Below are 19,700 nucleotides of genomic sequence, written 5' to 3'. Positions count from 1 at the left end.
ACATGACCATCTAGCAAAACAAAGCAACAGTAGTAGGTCCTCTCCCCGCCTGCCCTGGTGACAGCCCCCCTCCCCATCTTTTGCTGGATTTATAGTACCAGTCTTGAATTCCGTCCTATGGAGTAAGCCTCAAATCCATCAAGGTTGGTGACTCCAGTAACTGTCATGCCACCACTACAGCAGACACACCTTGTCTGGCATGTCAGTGTCGTAGCATCAGGGTCCAGCTGTGCGGTGGTAAGGTCACTGAGATCTTCTCTTCCTTAGTGGCAGGGATAGCATCCAGCACTAATGGAAGCTAGTTGGCAGGGCGGCACTTCTGGGTCAGTTGCCATACAATTCTGTTTTGTTCTTTTAAAATCTCTTTCAGTCCTGCACATCTTTGGCACAGAGTACAATAACTGCATACATAGATAACTATCTCCTTCAACACATCACTAACGTCTGCTGGGAACCCTCAGCTCCCCTGTTACATCTTCATAAGGCATGTAGTAAACAGTTACAAACTGGAGTGAGCCTGCTGTATTTTGATACCCACTACCTGGCCTTCCGTCCCACTTCATCTCTAGCCTGTCAGTTGCCAGCTATTCAGCTCTCTACTTCTGTAAATGAACTTTAGCTTCCCTGTGTAAGAGAGACCATGCCGTGAGCAGCATCCGTCTTTCTCTGCCTGGCTTGTCACACTTAGTGTACTGCCATCCAGCTCCACCCATGAACATGGACTTCTTAGGGCAGTTCTCTCACAGGGCTATCCTATACCTTATATTTTATATGTGACTCCAGCAGACTCCATTTAAAGATCCTCATTTACATGTGGGTGAATCTATCCAGTTTGAAGTAAACTGGGTCTAGGATGTAGCTCAGCAGGTAGAGTGCTTATCCAGCATGCACAATACCTTGGGCTTGGTCCCTCATAAAACCAAAGGTGGAGGCACACACTTGTAACCCCAGCACACAGAGGTGGAGGCACTGGGGTCAGAAGCTCAAGGATACATTCAGCGACGACATAGTGAGTTCGAGGCCAGTCTGGGTTGCATGAGACCCTGCCTCAATTAAACAACACAACAAAGCGATCAATCATTTTTCTTTTTTAATTTGAAAGAAAAGAGATCTCTTAGTCCTCATTATGAAATCGTGTGTGAGCACAGTGAATACTGGGAAGTTATGCAGCGTGCTGGGCAATGCTTGTGATTACCTCAGAATGGTCTTATTCAGAATTTTAGGCACTATTTTACTGATTTGTTATCATGAAATTTAAAGTAACCCCCCCTCCCCCATAGCATTAAACACATCGGCACATTTAAGATTAACTACCTTCTAAAGGGAAAGAATGATAACCAGGAAGCGCTTAGTTTTAATTTTCATAATTTTTCTATTTAAATCAAAAGCACCCTTTTAAAGCCCCCAAATCAGCCTTTTATAAATAAAGTAAATCATCTTGCGATGCATTCCTTGATGACGGCTTATGTTGTTTTTCTAAAGAAAGAGTTTAATTAAGATTTGATTTTCTCTATTCTGCACCCTGTTTACTCGTCACCAAATCAAACACGGGTCTTCAATGTCACCCAGGAGGCTTGACTTTTTGAGTCCTTTGTGACCGTTTCGTTTCTCAAAAAAAGAAGTGGAATGTTTATCTTTTGGGTATGATTAGAACGTAACAGAGCTTAAAGGAGCTGCCTCTGACCCCAGGATAAGCTTCTGCCTCCGTAACAGGACATCGCTGGTCAGTGGCTACCGTGGACAGTTTGCTGGAATCAACACAAATGTACAAATAACTCAGGAATAATTTGTACACAGTATTTGAATGATGTTTAATAAATATGCATTAAAAATCTAATTACAGTAATGAAGTTTACAGCTGAAATTTTAATCCAGCCCTTTAGAAATATTAAATGTGTTTTTCCTGATTGTGCATTTTTCTCCCGGCAGTTGGGTAAACATTTTAAACTAGGAATCGAAATGCCTTATAGAGTTTTGATTCATTTAACTAAGCATGCATTTGCTCCCCTTTGTGAAGATGGGACGCTTCTTCCTTCTGTAACTGTAATTTGAAGAATTTTCCATTAGTTCTGTCTTGGGACCCGTGGACATATGTGATCCCGGGTGACCACTAATGTGACCTGGAGAGATTTAACTGCCATCTTGGTTCCATTCTGGGTCTATTTCCTCATCTTTGAAATGGAGCTGATTAGTCTTGTGTCTTCCTTGTTCATCATCTGCGAGGCTCAGATAGCTACTAGGAAACAGACAGTCCATTGAAAGCTGTCAGGAATGTGTGGCTGTGCCGGCAGTGACTGAGCCTCTGAGCCAATCCTAACTCAGTGTTTCTGAGATTGTCCATGGGGCCTCTGTAGATAATCTGGTTCTTTACTGTTTTTTTTTTTTTCTTTTTTTTCCATTTTATTAGGTATTTAGCTCATTTACATTTCCAAAGCTATACCAAAAGTCCCCCATACCCACCCCCCTGCACTCCCCTACCCACCCACTCCCCCTTTTTGGCGCTGGCGTTCCACTGTACTAGGGCATATAAAGTTTCCAATTCCAATGGGCCTCTCTTTCAAGTGATGACCTATTAGGCCATCTTTTGATACATATGCAGCTAGAGACAAGAGCTCCGGGGTACTGGTTAGTTCATATTGTTGTTCCACCTATAGGGTTGCAGTTCCCTTTAGTTCCTTGGGTGCTTTCTCTAGCTTCTTTACTGTTTTGTTTTTTTTTTGTTGTTGTTGTTTTTTGTTTTTTTCCGAGACGGGGTTTCTCTGTGTAGCCCTGGCTGTCCTGGAACTCACTTTGTAGACCATGCTGGCCTCGAACTCAGAAATCCGCCTGCCTCTGCCTCCCAAGCTCTGCAATTAAAGGCATGCGCCACCACGCCCGGCTACTGTTTTTTTTTTTTTGTTTTTTTTTAACACAGAGTCTCATTATGCACATACCCTTGTCTGGAACTCATTATGTTGTGGAGGTTGTCCTCGAACTCACAGCAGCCGACCTGTGTTCCCTTTCTCAGTGGCTCTCAGCCGTTTATGCATCCTGAGGCTTTGATGGTTACCAGCCCTGTCCCAGGCACATTCGACAAGTGGGTTATATTACTGTAGGTTTGTCTGTTTCTGATGTATGTGCTGTCTGGTTACGGTCAATTCCACACAAGCTAGAGAGACCTGGGAAGAAGGAACCCCAATTGAGGAGTTGCCTCCATTAGATCGTCCCGTGGTTAAGCCTTTGGGGCATGGTTTAAATCGCTAGCTGATGAAGGAAGGCATACCCCACTGTGGGATGGGAGGCGTCATCCTGAGGCAGGAGGGCGTACCCCACTGTGCTCCTGGGCTGTGTCAGCTGAGCAAACCCAGGAAGCAGGCCAGTCAGCAGCATCCCCATGGCCTCTGCTTGGCTCCTGCCTCCAGGTTCCTGTTTGCATTCCTGCTCTGACTTTCCTTGATGGCCGACTCTGACAGAACCTGTGAGCCAAATAAACCCTTTCCTCCTGAAGTTATTCGGTCAGTGTTTTATCACAGCAGTAGAAAGCAAGCTAACGTAGAAATATAACCATGGGTTACTCTGCTGAACATTACGTTGGTGAGACTTTACTAAGGCAGTGCTCAGTGGAGAAGTCCAGAGTTAGAATTTCTTCATGTGTAGTTAACTATCGTTCTCTAAATAAATAACTGATTTACTATGCCACAGGTTTGTTTGTTTGGTGGTAAGCATTCTGGTTTTTTTGTTTGTTTGTTTGTTGGTTGGTTTTTGTTTTTTTGAGATGGGGCACTCTCTCAAATGTAGTCTTGGCTAGCCTGGAACTTGTAATGTAGACAAGGCTATCCTAGAACTTCTATTTGTCTTCCTGACTCAGCTTCCTGAATGTTGGGGTTACAGGCATGTACCACCAAACCCAGGTGGTTTTTTGGAGGGGGTTGGTTTTTTTTTTTTTTTTTTGTTTGTTTGTTTGTTTTTTTGAGACAGTCTCCTGGGTCACTTAGGTGGATCTCACATTCTTAGATTCAGGCAATTCTCCTGCCTTGGCCTCAGCAGTAGCTAGGACACAGGCACCCACATAGATGTGCGTAGCAAACAACTCATTTCCCCTTTCACTATACTGGGCATCCAACCCAGAGCCTTAGATATGTTAGGCAAACATTCTGTTATTAGTCTAAACCTCTAGCATTCGTTTCCAATGCTAATTAAATTTATTTTTAGATTTATTTTATGTGTGTAAGTGTTTTGCTTGCATGTATGTATGTGCACCAAGTGCATGCTTGGTTTCCATGGAAGTCAGAAGAGGGTGTTGGAGCCTTTGGAACTGGAGTTAGATATGTTTGCAAGCCACCACATGGGTGATAGGAACCAAACCTGGGTCCTATGCAAGAGCAGCGAGTGCTCTTAGCTATTGAGCCACCTCCAATGCCACATTTTAAATTCATTTTATATTTTTAGGCACGGGGGTGCTTTTACAGTGTTTGGTTAATACTAGTTATGATACTGCTGTGAATATGTCTGTGCATATATTTAGTTACAGGTATATATTCTTTGTTGAATTTATAACTAGGAATGTAATGATTCCTAGTTATAGGAATTGTCCCAAATACCATGTTCCAATGTGCTAATGGTCCCATGATGTTTTTATAGTTACAAAAGAAAGTCATAGGTAAATCAAGGTGCTTTCAAATACTTCATTATTTGAATGAAGGGGGGGGGCACATCAGGCCCTTCATTTTACTTTGAATTCAGCCTGTCCCTTCTCACAAACCAGCTCTATTCTCAGCATGTTTTAATCAGGTAATGTTTTAGTTACTTTTGCTTGCTGTGACAAAATGGCATGATCAAGATGACTTTGAAAAGAAAGCATCTCATTTTAGGTAGCAGGCAGGGCTCTGGAGAGAGCCACTGCAAGGGAGAGGGAGGGAGGGAGAGGGGAGGGCAGGGGGGTGCTGGGAATGGTGTGGGTGTTTGAAACCTCCAAGCCTATCCCCAGTGACACACCTCCTCCAGCAAGGCCATACCTCATCCCTCCCACTGATATTTCCAAGTGAGGTCAAACAGTTAACTCTATATGAGCCTGTGGGGGCCATCCTCTTTCAAACCACCACAGTCAGATGGCTACAGCCAAGGGGAGATCTCAGCTTCAGGCCTCAGATGCTATCCAGTGCCTGCCTAGCATAGCAGGTTAGGCACTGAGAAGAGCGGTGAATGGTACCAAGGGGACTAAAGAGAACGCAGCCTACTCTGGCTCTGGCTCTGCAGTATTCTGGCTCTCCACAGCCACGAGTCAGTCACTCAGCTTTGCAGAATCCTAAGGACAGGTATGGCTGTTTTCCCGGGAATTGTAGTTTGTATGGTTGAGGTTGATTATAATCAACCCCATACTTATACTTAATAGACATTTGAATAGGCTTTTATGATATGAAGTTTTTGCTTTGTCTGGTTCCCCCTCCCCCCCAGCCCCACTGCCCCCTCTTTCTCTCTACTTCTTGCTTGCCATGTAGCCCTGGCTGTTTTAGAATCTGAGATTCTCTGACCTGGACCTGTGGGGTACTGGGATTCCAGGTGTCACCACAGCAGCCTGGGTGCAGCTCCCTTGTTCAGTGTTGTTGTAGACAGAAAACTCTGAGGCGTGTGAGGCTCGCCTTTCTGTCCTGCTGAAGATAACACGTCCCTTGGTCAGAAGCGCGGGTCTTTACTTTCAAGTCTCAGAGCTTCCTGTGTCCCTCAGTCCTGGTCCCGCCAGTGCCAGAGTTGAACATAATCAGCAGTTGTTGGTATCACAGCTGAGAAACTCAGTGCTCAGGACACCCCATCTTTATTGGGGGGTCTGCAAAGAAACCTTCCCAGCCTTTGATCTGAAGAGAAAGAACAAACCAGAATAGAACCGCACTGTCTGTTTGGCAGAATACCCTTTTGGCTTTTGTGGTCTCTGTTGTGTCAGTCCATAAGCCAGGCATGGCAGTGAGCCCTGCGGAGTGTACAAACCTCTCCCAGCTACATAGTCATATATGCTTGGCTTATTTGTTTTGAATTAAAAATATTTACAGTAAATCTGGATGTGGTGGCGTGGATTCACAATCCCAACACTTGGGAGGTGGCAGGAGAGTGAGCCGTTTACCGCTGTGCTTAGTGAGTTTGAGGTCAACGTGGGCTTTGCCTCAGCTCAGACAAGCCACTGCCAAGTAGTCACCTGGCAGGTATTTTCGTTTGTAGTTGGATATAGTCTAAATTAAAGTCTTTTGTTTGTCAGTTTCTACATGTTAGTTGTTGAATGATCTGTTGCCTCCCATAGCTTACTTCACCCTCGCAACAGATGACCCGCGCTTTTCATGTATGTTCTGCCTCTACCATGCACTATAGATACTTGGTAAACATTGAGTTAAAGAGATATAGGCTCTTTAAAATGAATGACAAATGTATAGTTACTGGTTGATCAAAACAAAACAAAGAGCCAGGCAGTGGTGGTGCACGCCTTTAATCCCAGCACTTGGGAGGCAGACGCAGGCAGATTTCTGAGTTCGAGGCCAGCCAGGTCTTCAGAGTGAGTTCCAGGACAGCCAGGGCGATACAGAGAAACCCTGTCTCGAAAAACCAAAAACCAAAACAAACCAAACAACCAAACAGAACAGTGGTGAGATTTTTCTGTGCTGCGCTGTATGGTGGGTAGAGGTACCTACCCCAAGCCCGTGACCTGGGCTCTTCCCAAAGCTCACAGGGTCAGAAGGAGAGACTGCACTGCCAAAACTTGTCCTCTATAGTTTAAAAAATTCCAGAGATTGGTTTAGTCCATTTCTCGCTGGCATATCTGTCGCAGGCACGGCTCTTTCACTGTTGTTGGGTTTTGGCTTTTTGTTTTGTTTATTTTATCTTGTTTTGTTGAGGAGACAGAGATCGAGACAATCTCCTTATTCCAAGCTGCCTTCGAACTCTAGCTTGTAACTGATGATGACCTTGAACGCTTGGTCCTCCAGCTGCCTTCCCCTCCCAAGTGCAGGGAAATGGGCCTTTTTTTTTTTTTTTTTTCCGAGACAGGGTTTCTCTGTGCAGCCCTGGCTGTCCTGGAACTCACTCTGTAGACCAGGCTGGCCTTGAACTCAGAAATCCGCCTGCCTCTGCCTGCCTCTGCCTCCTGAGTGCTGGAATTAACCGCGTGCACTACCACGCCCGGAGAAATGGGCCTTTCTATTGGAGTATTTCACGTCTATTTACACATTTGGTAGTCAGGAGCTCTTTACCGCTTTATTTCTGGGTGTGGCGAGCGCATGTGCTTGTGTAGCACGTGAGTGTTCCCGTGAGAGGGAGACCAGAGGTTCTGTCCTGTCTTCCATTGCGCTCTCCCTTGTTTTTCGAGACAGGATCTTTCACAGAACCTGGAGCTCATAGATTGGCTAGTCTGGTGATCAGTGAGTTCTAGGATCAGTTGGCTCTGCCTTCCCCGGGCTGGGCTTATAGTCTGTACTGTAGGTGGCTGCTGGGGACCGTGACTGAGGACCTCACGCTCAGCTGGCTGGCAGGCACTTTACCAACGGAGTCCCTCCTTCATTACTTTCTAAGGGATTTGGGGAAAGTTTTGTTTATTTTGTGAATTGATTGGGAATAATTGCTAATTTATAACATCTTATCTTCCCTTATAACATGCTTCTTCTCTTGTGTTTTGCTTATGCCTTTGTGAAAGATTTTCTGTGTTTTTCATAAAGACCTTGCATATTGATTAGTATCAATTCTTAGACGTTTTTTAAAATCTCATTTTCTAAGATAGGATCCCATTGTATAGTCCCTGGCACCTCCTTCCACTTGATTCCAGAGCCATACTGAACTGGGTTGAGAGTGTGCACACACTGAGTTCCTGAACCTCCTGGCCTGCCTAGGTGCCGCCTCCCTTCCTTCCCTGGCAGAATTCTTTCTGTCCTTTGATCTCAATGGAAGGATCATTTCCTTTCACCCATCCTTAACTTCCTGACCTAGGCTGCTATCTTTGGCTTCGTGATCTCACAGCTCGGTCCTTCCAGGTCCTTCCCCTCGCTGCAGAGCAGTGTTTTGTCTGAGTCTGTGCTTTTCTGAGAGTGCAGTTACAGGCCGTTTAGCTCATGGTGGATGGCAGTGGATGGCATTTGAGTGCTGTGCTGTGCACAGAGCTTTGTACTGTAGACGCTTCGTTTTTCCAGTTCTTTACAGCTAAATAAATTCTTCTGTTGAATGTGTTTTTTGTTTTTGTTTTGTTTTGTTTTTTGGTTGATTCTCCCCGCTACCCCCAGACAGGGTTTCTCTGTGTAGCCCTGGCCATCCTGGAACTCACTCTGTAGACCAGGCTGGCCTCCAACTCTGAAATCCATCTGCCTTTGCCTCCCAAGAGCTGGGATTAAAGGCCTGCACCACCACTGCCCAGCCTTGTTGATTCTTTTTTTTTTTTTTAAAGATTTATTTATTTATTATATGTAAGTACACTGTAGCTGTCTTCAGACACTCCAGAAGAGAGTGCCAGATCTCATTACGGATGGTTGTGAGCCACCATGTGGTTGCTGGGATTTGAACTCTGGACCTTTGGAAGAGCAGTCGGGTGCTCTTACCCACTGAGCCATCTCACCAGCCCCTTGATTCTTTTACAGACAGTTAAGGACTTTTTTTGAGACAGGGTCTGGCTGGGTAGCCAGGCTGCTCTCAGATTTTCTTCTGCTTCTGCAGCTGAGAGGCTGAGATGACACAAGGTGCTAACATATCCAGCTAAGTCTTTTTTGCTCTTGTGACAGAGTCTTGCTGGGTAGCCCAGGTTGGTCTCAAAATTGTGGCAATCCTCCTGCCCCAGCCTTTCAAGTGTTGGGATGGTAGATGTGTTCCACACCGGCTCCCAGCTAACTTTTTACACTTAAACACACTGTGGTCAAATTCTGTGTCAGCAGGTTCATCTGTTTGTTGTAGCCACTGAGATTTTGAGTTTCCTTTGTGATCTGACCTAATTTGGTGTCAGCTTCACATTGGAGGTCATAGTGGGGGTCATAGCCATAGCAGAGGTCATAGTGGGGGTCATAGCCATAGCAGAGGTCATAGTGGGGGTCATAGCCATAGCAGAGGTCATAGTGGGGGTCATAGCCATAGCAGAGGTCATAGTGGGAGGGGGGTCATAGTCATAGCAGAGGTCATAGTGGGGGTCATAGCCATAGCAGAGGTCATAGCCATAGCAGAGGTCAAAGTAGAGGTCACAGCCATAGTAGAGGTCATAGTAGAGGTCATAGCCATAGCAGAGGTCATAGTGGAGGTCATAGCCATAGCAGAGGTCATAGTGGAGGTCATAGCCATAGCAGAGGTCATAGTGGGGGGGACATAGCCATAGCAGAGGTCATAGTGGGGGGGGTCATAGCCATAGCAGAGGTCATAGTGGGGGGGTCATAGCCATAGCAGAGGTCATAGTGGGGGGGTCATAGCCATAGCAGAGGTCATAGTGGAGGTCATAGCCATAGCAGAGGTCATAGTGTGTGGGGGGTCATAGCCATAGCAGAGGTCATAGTGGAGGTCATAGCCATGATGGAGGTCATAGAGGAGGACTATACATTTCTGTTTTCATCTAGTGTCTGTATATGTAACATGTATAATTGTATATAAGTCTAATTACCCTCACAATTCTTTCAAGTCAGATTTTCTGTCTGACTCTTTGTTGGAGGAGTTTTTCTAGTATGGTGATGACCCATGACCCTGCCATGTTGGAGGGCAGAGTTCCAGCATGGACAAACAGAGCCAGGTAGAAGCTTAAGGAGGAAGGCCTGAGAGAGGTCTGCATTCAAGTCTGATTGTGACCTGAGCGTAGTCTGTTTTCTGTCTTGGTGGCTTTAATGAGGTGCTGGCCTGATGGGCTTCCTGCACTTTCCTTCCACATCCTGGCTAGCCTTCTGCTTTCCTGCCTGTCTTAGTTGGGGTTTTACTGCTGAGAGCAGACACCATGACCAAGGCAAGTTTTATAAGGACAACATTCAATTGGGGCTGGCTTACAGGTTCAGAGATTCAGTCAGTTACCATCAAGGATGCATGGCAGCATCCAGACAGGCACGGTGCAGGCAGAGCTGAGAGTTCTATGTCTTCATCTGAAGGCTGCTAGCAGAATACTGGCTTCTAGGCAGCTAGGATGAGGGTCTTAAAGCTCACACTCACAGTGATGCACCTACTCTAACAAGGCCACACCTCCAAATAGTGCCACTTCCTGGGCGAAGCATGTACAAACCATCACACCACCCATTTCAGTTATTTTAGTTTTCTCCTGTGAGGAAACACTGTATCCTTCAGCTTTGTTGTTATTCATTTGTTTTGAAAAGTCAGATAATAAAAGGAAATGCAGTTTCACGACTTTGGCGGTGACTGTTAATGCTGGCGTCCCTTCTTTTTACCCTTCAGAGTTGCATCAGACATGTTCTTTTTGAAAAAATTATTAAAAATTTTATATTGTTACTGGGGATCAAGCCCAGAACCTTGCTCAGGCAGAGTGTGCTCTGTGCCCCTGACCAGTGTCTCAGGCCTTGAATTTTAATGCCTCCAAATTTTGATTCTTTAAAACTTTTTTTGAGATGAGGTCTCTTGTCGTCTAGACTGGCGTGACTTCCTGCCCCCACTTCCCAGGTACAGGGAATACCATGGTGCCTGGCTTGGAATCCACTGTGCAAGAAAGCCCAACCCTGCTGAAACGATCAGAAAGCATTTGGTGTTTATGTTGTCCATGCGAACCGGACATAATCTGTTGATTTTATGTTTCTTCAGGGTATTAGGAAGGGAAGGGGTGTGTGTGTGTTCTCACTGTGAAGCCCAGCTGGCCTTGAACTTGTGCCTTAGACTTTGAGGAGCCTTAACTTTTGAAGCTTGTCAGACTGCCCCCATATTGACTAACTGATTAATTGATTGATCGATTCCCTCCTTCTTTCTTTTCTCCTCTCTCCTTTCCTCCCTTCCCTGTTCCCTTACTTCTCTCCCCCCTTTCTCTTTGAGACAGGAGTTCACTCTGTAGCCCAGGCTAGCCTTGAACCCTCAGTCATTCCATTAGGACTGAAGTCTCAGAGAATGGCTCAGTAGGTAAGAGAGTTAGCCACACAAGACTGAGCACACAAGTTTGGTTTCTGGAAATCTTCTAAAAATCTTATGTGGGGGCATGTGCCTTCAACCCCAGGATGCTTGCCTTGCAGTGGGAGGTGGAGCCAGGAGAAAGCACGTCTAGAACATACGGCACAGCCCCAGAACCCAGAGGCTGTGCCCCCGGGATGTGGGGAGCAAGGACCAACTCATGGAGGTTGTCTTCTGACCTGGCAAGTGATGGGCACATTCATGCACACACTCAACACACACAGACACACAGACACACACAGACACATAGACACACAGACACACACAGACACATAGACACACAGACACACACCACACCCACACCACACCACACCATACCATACATACACACCTAAGTACTGCAATTATTAGACTGATACCTGGCTTGAAAATAGACAGACTAATCACAGATTTGACTATTTCTGGATATGCACATGTCATGGAGTGTTCTGGAGTTTAAAAAAAAAAGTTTTCTTTAATTTGGAAATAGACATGTGATAGCTTGCTTATCTTTAATCTTTTAGGTTGTACATTTTTGTTTACTTTTTTCTTATTCTTGTTTTTTTTTTTTTTTTGAAGGTGGCAGGGAGATGGGATCTTACTATGTACTCTATAGCCCTGGTTGGTGGCCTAGAGCTCACTGTGAAGACCAGGCTGGCTTTGAACTCACAGAGACCTGACTGCCTCTGTCTTCTGGTCATATGCCTCAGGTTTCCAGATAGCAGTGACTACCAATATTCACTAGCTAAAAACCTCAAGATTGGGACAAATTTTCAACATTTCTTAAAAGAAATGCTTATTTCCTGTTGGATTTTCTTTTTTGTTTGTTTTTGTTTTAAAATCTATTTATTTATGTGTATGGATGGCTTGCCTGCATCTATGTCTATGCACCCAGTGCATGCTTGCTCCCTGTGGAGGTCAGAAGAGGGAACTGGAGTTACAGACAGCTGTGGGCTGCAATGTGGGGGCTGGGAATTAAACCTGGATCTTTTGGAAGAGCAGGCAGTGCTTTTAACTACTGAGCCATCTCTCCCTATTTGACTGTTTTGTTTACCATTTTGTCTAAAGTTCTATAGAGATAATGAATCCATCCATATAAAAACCTTTTCATCAATCCACAAAGCCTGTGAATCCTTTGTTGTTACCAATCCAGCCAGTACAGTTGTACGTCATAGCGCATGTGTAGATTATGATCGCCTTGGATGGGTCAGCCATGCTTCCTTTCATGTTCTTGAACTGCCATAGCAGTTCAGATATCCTGCCACCATAGGAAAAGAGTGAAGGCAGAAGAGAACGAACTCCTGTCTTGGACTCCTTCTGAAGGGGATGTCACTGTGAGTGAGCATCACTGGTGAGGGAGGTGATCAGACGCTGTCTGCCAGGGAAAATGACAATTCTGTGATTGGGACCCAGAGTGTTCATGGAGTCACATGACGAAGCCCACGGGAGCCTGAGCTCCTTCCCTTGGCATCACACCTCCCTTCATACTCCTGGGTCATGCTGCCCTTGCTGTGTCCTGACCTGAGAATGTGGATCAGTTACTAAACTTCTTTGTACGTCTTTTTCCTCCATTGTTTTGTTTTCTGAGACAGAGATTAATGTAGTCCAGGCTAGCCTTGAACATGTCATGTGGCTGAGCATGGTCTTGAATTCCCCATCCTCTTGCCACCAAGTGCTGAGATTATAGCCTGTGCCACCTTGACTGTCTAGGACTCTGGGATAATGTATCTTGTAAAAGTGACTTTTATTTGCCAGGTGTAATTGTCATCTTGGAGGCTTACTCCTGAATAGCTCACCTTTTCTGGCTATTTCTGAACTCTGGCTGGCTGGTTCAATCCAGCTGTTCTGGCCCAAACTCCTCTCCAAGCTGACTGATTCAATCTGGCTTCTCTTGACTTCTCACTGAATTGCATGGCCTCAAACTAACTCTAGCAATCTGTTTTAATCTTCTGGCCCCTTCTTTCTTAACCTGTGTGTAGCTTGTTCTCTCTGCAATCTGTCTCTGCACCACTGTTTCAATAAAAACTGCCTTTGAACACTATGTGCTGAGCTGCCACTAGTGAACTGCACTACTTCTCAACGGACTCTCTCTTCCTGAGCTGGTCTTAAATAGCTTCTCATGTGGGTGTAGCCTATCTCTGACTCATTCTGTTAAATCTTTCTCTGATTCATCACTTTGTCTGTCCCTCAATTAGATGTCATTGTTTAGGAGTAAAGGTGTGTAATAAAGGATTCCAGCCAGAGGGATTAAAGGTGTGAACTAAGGGCATGTCTGTATTCCAGCCAGGTCACATAGACCTAGGTCTTTGGATGTGATCCCTTGCCAGAGCAGCCTAGGTGCTGGATTAAAATTCCTCTATAGTATCTACCTGATAGGGTGGTAGTGAAGATCAAATGAGGTCGTCTATAGAAAATACTCAGGAAAGGTTAGTGGTTGCAGCTGCTGCTGTTCTTAACTACTTGGTTTCTGACAGTTTACTCTGCCTTCAGTGGTACCTAGTTCTAATCATTTCTCCCTCTGTCTCTGCACACACACACACACACACACACACACACACAAACCACACTGCCCCACCATGTAGCTGGGGTGACAGGCACGAACCACTCTATCCAGCTCTGACTAAGTTGAACAGCCAGTGGGCTATGGTATATAACAGAATCTTCCAGAAAGTACTGTCATAAGATACAACATTCAGGTGTTAGAAAGAACAACATGGACGTTTGGGCTTCTAAAATCTTCCATTTGTGTTTGTAGATTAGTCTATGGCACTTCAGAAGGCATTTCTCCACTGTCCATTTGGAGTACAATAAGACAAATTAATACAAATCAAAATAATATGGGAGCAGCATCACATAATTTGTGTATACTGATGTAGTCACAGATTTAATCTAATGCAGCTTTGGAGAAATCTTTTGTATTTCAATTTATACAGCTGCTCTCCAGGGGTAGGCTGGCCAATCTCAGCCTTGAGCATCTTGCAGAGAGAGTCTCTATTCACGGCTGCTAACTGGCTGAGCAAACGCCTCTTCCTCAGTTCACCTTCAATTTCTTTTTTTTGAAAAAGGTGTATATAGTACCCAGTAATTGTTGAGAAATAATACAAGCAGTAAAGAATGCTAAGCTTTTCAGAGCTGGGAGCGACCCAGTGCGCTTTGTCTCCAGGCCTTCCTATGCACGACCTTTAGAAGTGAAATATTTTACACACGTAGATGGGGGATAGGAAGCCCAAGCTGTTGCTGCTGAGTTTGGCAGCGGTGAGTCCTGGGGCCTCGTGAGGATCTGTCTCCTCAAGGCCTGTTATCCCAGGCTGAGTGTGGGCAGGATGTGACCAGTGGCTGGGAAAGGCTCCAGAGGTTGAGCCACGACAGGAAGGGAGGAGGGCGTATGTCCCTCAACAATGGGACTCAGGATGCTCTGGTGTTAATTTTGATGTTTTTAAAATAGATTAAGAGTTGAGTGGTAGGGAAAAAAAAATTGAGTAGAAAGCCTGGTGTGGCTCATACTGATAGCCCCAGAATCTAGAGGACAGAGAGGAGGGGGATTGTGAGTTAGACGGTGGTCCGGGCTAACAGTGAGACCTGTCTCAAGCAAACAAAAGACAGAGCAACAAAAAAGCAACAACTCATAGGCAGTGCAGAGGGGACGCTGATGAGATAGTACAGCTGTTGTCAGTGAGGAACGAGATAGTCAAAGAGGTCACAAAAGATTGAAAAGTATCCAGGGGGTGTGGTGGTGTGCGCTTTTGATCAGGCACTAGGGGGGCAGAGGCAGAGAGAGGCAGAGGCAGGCGGTTTCTGAGTTCACAGCCACCCTGATCCAGAGTTCGTTCCAGGCTCATGTGTGGAGGTCAGAGGACAGCCTGTGAAAGTGGGTTCCCTCCCTCTGTGTCTGCTATGCAGTTCTAGGGATTTTCAGAAACACACCATCAGGGTGAGTGCTTTTGCTGAGTGCGCCATCTTGCTGGCCCAGCAGAAGGTTTTCATGGTGATTGTCATATATAGGAGCCTGCTGCCTAGCTGTACCAGAGGCCAGGAGGCTGTTGGGAAATGCGAGCTATGGGGATAGGTGTGCTCCTCGCTTCCCACTTTTCTTTAACCCACTGAGGATTTTAAATTTTATTCATGATTATGTATGTGTATGATGTGCATGTGTGAGTACATGTCACTGCCTGTATGTGAAGGTCAGAGGTCAGTCCACCTTCTACCTGTATGAGGGTTCTAGGGATCAAACTCAGGGCATCGGCTTGTAAGGAAAGTGCCTTAACCTCTTAAGTCTTCTCACTGGGCCTAAAATGAATGAAAGATTTCTGTATGTATAAAAAAAACCCTCATTAAACAGGATATCAAAGCTTATAGCAGGATGCTTTTGGCTTTGTTTCTGGTTTCTTCAGCACGCTATGAAACTAACCTCTGCCCAGCTCACTGGAATGTGGACTGAATTACTCGGGATGCTGTGTTCTAGAATTGCAAAGAAAGCCAATTAAGGCCATTGGATAGGCTGCAGTTTTGTCTGTTGATGTAAACAGATGGAATCACATTCGGGTTGGTGGAAGGTATCCTAGGGGATGTGATGGCGGTGAGCAGAGGCAAGGGGACCCCACCAAACCTACACAGGAGATAATGAGCATCCCAGCGAGGGTGCTGTGGGATGAGAGGAACCAGGGAATGGGCATAGCACTGAGTCAGGAGAGGGGTTTGTGGGAAAGAGGGAAGGTAAGTAGTATTGCTTTGAGCTCTCCTGATTTGGTTAAACTCCAGAAAGTTAAGAGACTGAAAAGAGCATTCTCCTCTGATTGTGAGACTCTGAATTGTTTGTCTTTCGAGACAGGTTCTCTGTGTAGCCCTGGCTGTCCTGAGACTCACTCTGTAGACCAGGCTGGTCTTGAACTGCCTACCTCTGCCTCCCAAGTGCTGGGATTAAAGGCCTGGCTTCTGAGATCTTTCAATATCAGGTGTAAGTCCAAGAACCAATTCAGTGCAGAGACTGTGCACAAGGAACGGAGAGCACAGCCCCGAGTGACAGCCCAGTGTCACTGTGTGCACGAGGAACGGAGAGCACAGCCCCGAGTGACAGACCAGTGTCACTGTGTGCACAAGGAACGGAGAGCACAGCCCCGAGTGACAGCCCAGTGTCACTGTGTGCACGAGGAATGGAGAGCACAGCCCAGTGCCACTGTGCGGCTCCCCTTCCTATGCCAGCTGCAAATGAGATGGCCCACTTGCTCACATCTCTGCTCAGCAGGCTATGGGTCTAGGGACTTCCATTCCTCCCCTACCTCAGCTTTGGTAATTATCTAGAATGGCTCACATAACTCAGGTTTATGACTCATTTATTATAAAGGTTTAGCCGTGGGGCAGGAAAACGGAGAAAGCACATGAGGCAGGCACACCTCGCTCTCAGTACATAGCTGTGTTCACTGACATGGAGGCTCTCAGATCTCCACATAAGAGTAACCTCGAGTCCTCCTGCCCTCCCCAGAGTTCTGTGCATGGGCTTGGAAATTCAGTCTTCTGCTTGCTCTATCTTTTTGGCAAATGTCTCTGTTTTGAAGCTATCCAAGTCAGACAGGGGTCATTATGAATAACAAGATGAACCACTCAGGGAATTATTATTATTATTATTATTATTATTATTATTATTATTATTTTGTAAAAGATGCCATTAAAATAAGAAGTTTATTTTCATTTATGTGTATATATGGGTGCTTGCTTTACTTTATATACCATGTGTGTGTCAGAGGATGTTGGATTCCCTGATTTACAGATGGTTGTGAGTTGCCTGGTGTGGATGCTGGGAACTGACCCTCTGGAAGAGGCTATTTCTCCTGCTCCCTTTAAAATTTTAGAAAAATGATGTCTATATGTGTATAACTGTGTGTGGGTTGAGTCACTTGCGTGCAGAACCTTCAGAGGCCAGGAGAGGGCGTCACTTTTTTTTTCTGGAGATAGAGTTAAGAGTTGTGAGGCATTCACTCTACGTGGGTGCTGGGAACTGAGCTTTGCTCTGCAATCTTACTACCAAGTCCTCTCTCCAGCCCTTCTCATGGAATTCTGAGTCCATCCTTTTTAGGAACTCTTAATAAGAACCAGGGATGAGGACCAAATAGCTTGTCGTCCACCTACTTGAGAGATGAAGGCAGGAGCATCTGCAGGTCAAAGCTGTCCTCAGCTATGTAGGGAGTTCAGCTGCTATTCCAAGACCTGTCTAAATGAGTGAATGAAGTCTAAAATCTTGCATGTTTTTGTTTATAGCCTACACAGTCCAGACATCCGAGGGTGCACGCCCAACAGCCGCTTCTGAGGCCCATTTGAAAGCCTTGGCTGTTTGCCACGGGCCTCTGGACCACTACGACTTTCTGATCAAATCTCAGGAGCTGAGGGAGGATGAACATCAAAGAAGAGTCGTTCAGTGTTTGCAGAAGTTACAGGAGGACCTTAAAGGATACAGCATAGAGGAAGGAGGGCTCTTTTCAAAGGTGAGGTGATTGCATTTTCTAAAGTAGATTTGGTGCTGGGGGGTGGGGGAGGGGAGGCAGCCCTGAAACCGCGTGAAGGTTTTCCACAGGCTCCGCTGGATCCCCACTCCTGCTCTTTTTGATGTTCCTTAGTGGTCTCTTACCTTCACCTGTCCAAGCAGCTTCATAATCACTAGATCCTGTATCCCTGGCTAAGTTAAGCCTCTATGCGACCCCCTTCATCCTGGTCCTTAAGCCTCATCCTGGAAGGTTGTGGGGTGGGGGGTGGGGTGGGGGTGGAGAGGAGGTGTGTGTGTGTGTGTGTGTGTGTGTGTGTGTGTGTACCACTTCCCTTCTCCTTTGCTTTGCTATACATCTGTGGGTCCAAAGGAAGGAGAAAGTGTGGTTGAACAGAAGGTGGGTCAGGTAGCTCTTAGTTAAGGGGCAACTTGTGAAAGCCTCCTGGGGACTTTTGTGGTGTCCCATTGTTTGACTGTCTTCTTGTGGCTGGGAAAACACCTCCACCCCTGCCTCCTGCTGAGACCTCCTGATGCTGCACTCAGCTATTTTTGGTCCTTTCTGGATGCTCTCTCTGGATCACTCTTCCTGGTCCACTGAGGCCATGGGGAACATAAGATTTTGTTCCACAACCCTGTTGCCTCCTGCTGAGACCTCCTGATGCTGCACTCAGCTATTTTTGGTCCTTTCTGGATGCTCTCTCTGGATCACTCTTCCTGGTCCACTGAGGCCATGGGGAACATAAGATTTTGTTCCACAACCCTGTTGCCTAGAGTGCTTTAGTTACCCTGGATTTCTTCTTTCCTGCTCTTCCACCTTTTTCTTAAGAAAGAAAGTAAATTATACACGTGCAAGCCTTTTATCTGCATGAGTGTCTTGCACCGCATGCCTGAGGCCAGAAGAGGGCGTCAGGTTCCCAACAGTCGGGGTTACAGATGGTTGTAAGCAGCTGTGTGGGTGCTGGGAACTGAACCAGGGTCCTCTGTAAGAGTGGCCAGTGCTCTTAACCACTGAGCCACCTTTCTAGTCCCCAGCCTTGACTTCTATGGGCAAGAAGTAGGCACCAGATAGATTTTGTCCTGTATACCCTTATATTTCTGAGGATTCATGTCAGGCTCACCCACAGCTCTAATGTACCCTGCTGTGGTAGCTGCCTGTGAAATTCCTCATTCACCCAGGGAGGGAGATCTCTTCTTAAGTCAACCCTAACCTTCGGATGCTTCTCTTCCGACCCTTCCCTGCACTTACAGGCCACCAACTTTCTGCCTTGATCACTCTTACCAATTCCCCTTTTGCCTTTTTTATTTCTTATTAATCAATTGGTCGATTAATTAATAGGATCTTGCTGTGTAGACCATGCTGCCTTCAAACTCTTTCTCAGGTTTTTTCCTTCTAGTGGTACTGGGGATTAAGTTTGGGACTTCACATATGTGTGATAGGCACGCTAACCAGTGAGTACAAGGCACGTACCATCGTGCCAGGGTTGCCTACTTTTTTCTTTTTAACCACACGTGGATGTGAGCTTCTGGGGGTGGGTGGAGCACTTGCCTCCTGTTTCCCTCTGCTTTGAGCTTTAGCTGAAATTCTGCTCAGTAAGAAAACCCATACCTTATCCAGCTATCGCCGGCTGTAGAGGCCAGCATCGTCAGAGGAAGTCACTTCAGTGTAACAGGAGCTGGACACTTGAGACACGAGTTTTTCCTTAATTGACTGGCCACCATTCTGCTGCTTCCCACAACCCAACCATTCCTTCACTGTAAGGGCTTTAGGGAAGGAGGCACCGTGTGATACATAGTATTAATAGTTTATTTAAAACTCTGATGTGAAACCTAAGGTAGCTCAGTGGTTAAGAGCACTGGCTCCTCTTCCAGAGGACCCGGGTTCAATTCCCAACACCCACATGGCAGCTCACAACTGTCTGTAACTACATGCAATAAAAATAAGTGAATCATTAAAAAGAAAAGGAAGAGGCTAGAGAGATGGCTCAGCGGTTAAGAGCACCGTCTGCTCTTCCAGAGGCCTTGAGTTCAATGCCCAGCAACCATACAGGATCTGATGCCCTCTTCTGGAGTGTCTGAAGACAGCTACAGTGTACATAAAATAAATAAATAAATCATTAAAAAACCAAAAAAAAAAAAAACAAACCAAAAAAATCCAAAAAACCCATTAAAAAAA

At 45.8% G+C, this 19,700-nt stretch overlaps 1 protein-coding gene across 3 annotated transcripts in view; it reads left to right on the top strand.

Annotated features, from left to right (window-relative positions):
• Afg1l (AFG1 like ATPase) overlaps positions 1-19,700 on the top strand; it is a 161,205-nt gene that overhangs the window by 6,634 nt on the left and 134,871 nt on the right. For 2 of the 3 annotated variants that reach the window (XM_021174127.3, XM_085842799.1), the window contains exon 2: positions 17,305-17,528. In XM_021174127.3, coding sequence (XP_021029786.1) covers positions 17,305-17,528 — 224 coding nt within the window. Of the gene's footprint in view, positions 1-17,304; positions 17,529-19,700 lie in introns of those variants that run through there. The other variant, XM_085842800.1, reaches the window with a different exon arrangement.

This window comes from Mus caroli, unplaced genomic scaffold (genome assembly GCF_978045245.1).
Source record: "Mus caroli unplaced genomic scaffold, Mus_caroli_1 scaffold_9, whole genome shotgun sequence".
Taxonomy (NCBI): domain Eukaryota; kingdom Metazoa; phylum Chordata; class Mammalia; order Rodentia; family Muridae; genus Mus; species Mus caroli.
The sequence above is the reverse complement of the archived record's forward strand: the minus strand, read 5'-3'. Positions and strand labels throughout refer to the sequence as shown.